Raw genomic sequence first — 2,617 nt, 5'->3', positions numbered from 1 at the left:
TATTTGCTCCAGAACAGTCACATTTAAACTCTTATCATCAGACAGTCTCTGTTCTGACAACTCAAGAGCAGAAACAGATAAAAATATATATATATATATATATTCAGTGCTGGAAGTTCTCCCAGTGCGTATGCATGACAAGCTGGGACACCCAGGAGCAGCGCAGACCCGTCGGACCATGTTGACATCACAGTCATAGTGAGGCACTGTCACACTTTGTCGCAGTGCCTGGGTGGACCCTCAGCCCCACAGGGCACCTGTGGAACCACTGCAGGTTTGTGAAGGTCGACTGCAGGCACGCTTTCGTCCTATCCGGACCAGCTAAGACGCCAAACACTGACAAAGACAAGAAGCTACTCCACAAGCTGGGCTTCACGCTGGGGGAGACCTTAGGAGAGGGTGCGTTCTCCACGGTGAGGGCGGCCACCTCCCCCAAGTACACGGTCCCCCTAGCTATCAAGATGGTGGACAAGCGAAGGGCCTCTCCAGAATTTGTGGAGAAGTTTCTGCCCCGGGAGCTCTCCATCCTGCGTGAGCTGGATCATCCCAACATCGTGCTCATCTTTGAGATCTTTGAGCTGACCAGCGGTATGGTCTACATCGTGATGGAGTCGGCAGCCTTCGACCTGCAGCAGCGGCTGCAGCAGCTGGGCAAGCTGCCCTGCGTCCCTGACGCCCGGGACATCTTTGTGCAGGTGGTGGGGGCCGTGCACTGCCTCCACAACCACAACATCGTGCATCGTGACCTCAAGTGTGAGAACATACTGCTCAGTGCTGATGGCCGCCAGGCCAAGATTGCTGACTTCAGCCTCAGCAGGGAAATGAGCAGCTACCCAGAAGTGAGCAGCACCTTCTGCGGAACAGAAGCCTGCATGGCCCCGGAGATGTGGCTGCATTACCCCCACGATGCCAAGAAGTTGGACATCTGGAGCCTGGGGGTGGTCCTTCTTGCCATGGTGACTGGCAGCTTGCCCTTCCACGGCTGCCTCTGCAACACGATCCAGCATCAGAAGGATGGGGTCCAGCACCTGAGGGGGGTGTCCGCGCTGCCGGAGCCCTGCCAGGCCCTCCTTGTCCAGCTGCTGCAGTTCTTACCATCCTCCCGGCCCAGCGTGGAGCAGGTGGCCAGCAACAGCTGGCTGAAGGGGGATATCTAAGGGGAATCCTCCCCAGAGAATGTGTCAGGACAGCCAGCTTTTGGTGCAATAAATGCTGTTGAAGAAAAGCTCTTGAGCAGTTTGACTAGCAGGGTGTGGGTGGGATTAAACTTCAAGAGCTGGCAAGACTTGGTCAAGAACTTGGTCAAGAACTTGGTCAAACCCCTTCACAAAGCAGATGAATAAACCTGCCATCGGTTAGGCTTCAGGCTCTGGTCGCTGTATTGAGTGAGGGGTTAGAGCACACCACGGAGCTGCTCGCATAGCAGTGGCTGCCTGAGCAAATAGGGGGGCCAGGCCCAAGCTCTCCCACTGATCCAGCTTTGGTAGCCACCGGCCTGTATTGAGCTTTAGATCACACCGGAATACTCAAAAACAAACAAACAAACAAAAACCCTCACAGCAGAATGTTTACAAGCAATCCAACAGCATTACCGACCCAGAAGTTCTGGGGTGGCTTTCAGATCCATGCCTTAACTTCAACCACGTCTTGCAGGCATGGAATAATGACAGCATTCAAAGTCTCTGCCCAGAGGTACCGGATGAGAAAGAAACATCCTGGCCACAGAGGCAATCAGCCTAGCAATCACGGTCACCCCCACGGCTCTGTCTTTTCAGGTGCTTCTGCTGTGAAGAACAGAAGTCAGCAGTAGCCAAAATGTAATTGCCAGATGTATGCATTGCTTGCTGTCCCATGTTTTCACGGGTCTATGCTTACCCTTGCAAATGCTAACTCACTGCAAAGTCTGCGTGTCTGCAAGAGTAAAAACGGCTGTCGTCTTGGGAGCCCAAGGTTCCTTGTCCAGGCAGAGCCAGCTGTGGGAGCAAGCGTGGCACTTGGGGCTTGCTTGGGATTTTGGCTGGAGGAAAGCTGGAAATCTCCAGGAGTGGAGCTAGCACAGCTGATGGGGGCAACCACGACATGGGGTGTGAGTGCCCTCTGGTCTGTGTTGAATGTAGTTAGGCAATTTGGATCCCTTATTCAGAGCTGGGAGAGAGCCTTCTGCTTTTTTATGTTCCTATGAGTTCTTATGCCCAGGTCTTGTGAATTCGTGAGATAAGGAGTTGGCGAGAGAATTCAAACGTCTTCTGGGGTGTTAAATGTTGGTGGATTTATTATCAAGCAAGAGCTACAGTCTGATTGAAGGTCTGAAAACCAGAGAAGTTGTAAAGCACAGTTGTAGAATCAGGTAGGATTACAGAATGGCTTGGGTTGGAAGGGACCTGACTGACGCAGATGAGGGCATATCTCACCCCCTCAGGCAGAGGGAGGGGCCCAATTCAATCGACGTGCCATCGGTGGAGAGGACTGTGTCCTCTAGCAAGATGGGCTGTTGTCTCAGGCCAAGGTCTTGGTCTCATCTTGGAGCCAGCGTCGCAGTCTCGGCATGCCTGGGCGAGATCAGCTCTGAGAAGTCGCCTGGTACTGGTGGCCCGACACCGCTACTCTTCGTGCCTTG

At 53.5% G+C, this 2,617-nt stretch overlaps 1 protein-coding gene across 1 annotated transcript; it reads left to right on the top strand.

The window, feature by feature from the left end:
- Positions 1–193: 193 nt before the first annotated feature.
- LOC122194026 (testis-specific serine/threonine-protein kinase 6-like) lies at positions 194–1,205 on the top strand (the record flags this gene model as incomplete). Its single annotated transcript, XM_042894937.1, has 1 exon — positions 194–1,205. A coding segment is annotated over one exon (964 nt), but the record flags the coding sequence as incomplete, so codon positions are not given.
- Positions 1,206–2,617: the final 1,412 nt, after the last annotated feature.

Source organism: Lagopus leucura, unplaced genomic scaffold (genome assembly GCF_019238085.1).
Source record: "Lagopus leucura isolate 7727_CA_CO unplaced genomic scaffold, USGS_WTPT01 59804-0_obj-0_obj, whole genome shotgun sequence".
Lineage (NCBI taxonomy): Eukaryota > Metazoa > Chordata > Aves > Galliformes > Phasianidae > Lagopus > Lagopus leucura.
Note: the sequence above shows the minus strand (reverse complement) of the source record. Positions and strands in the feature narration are given on the sequence as shown.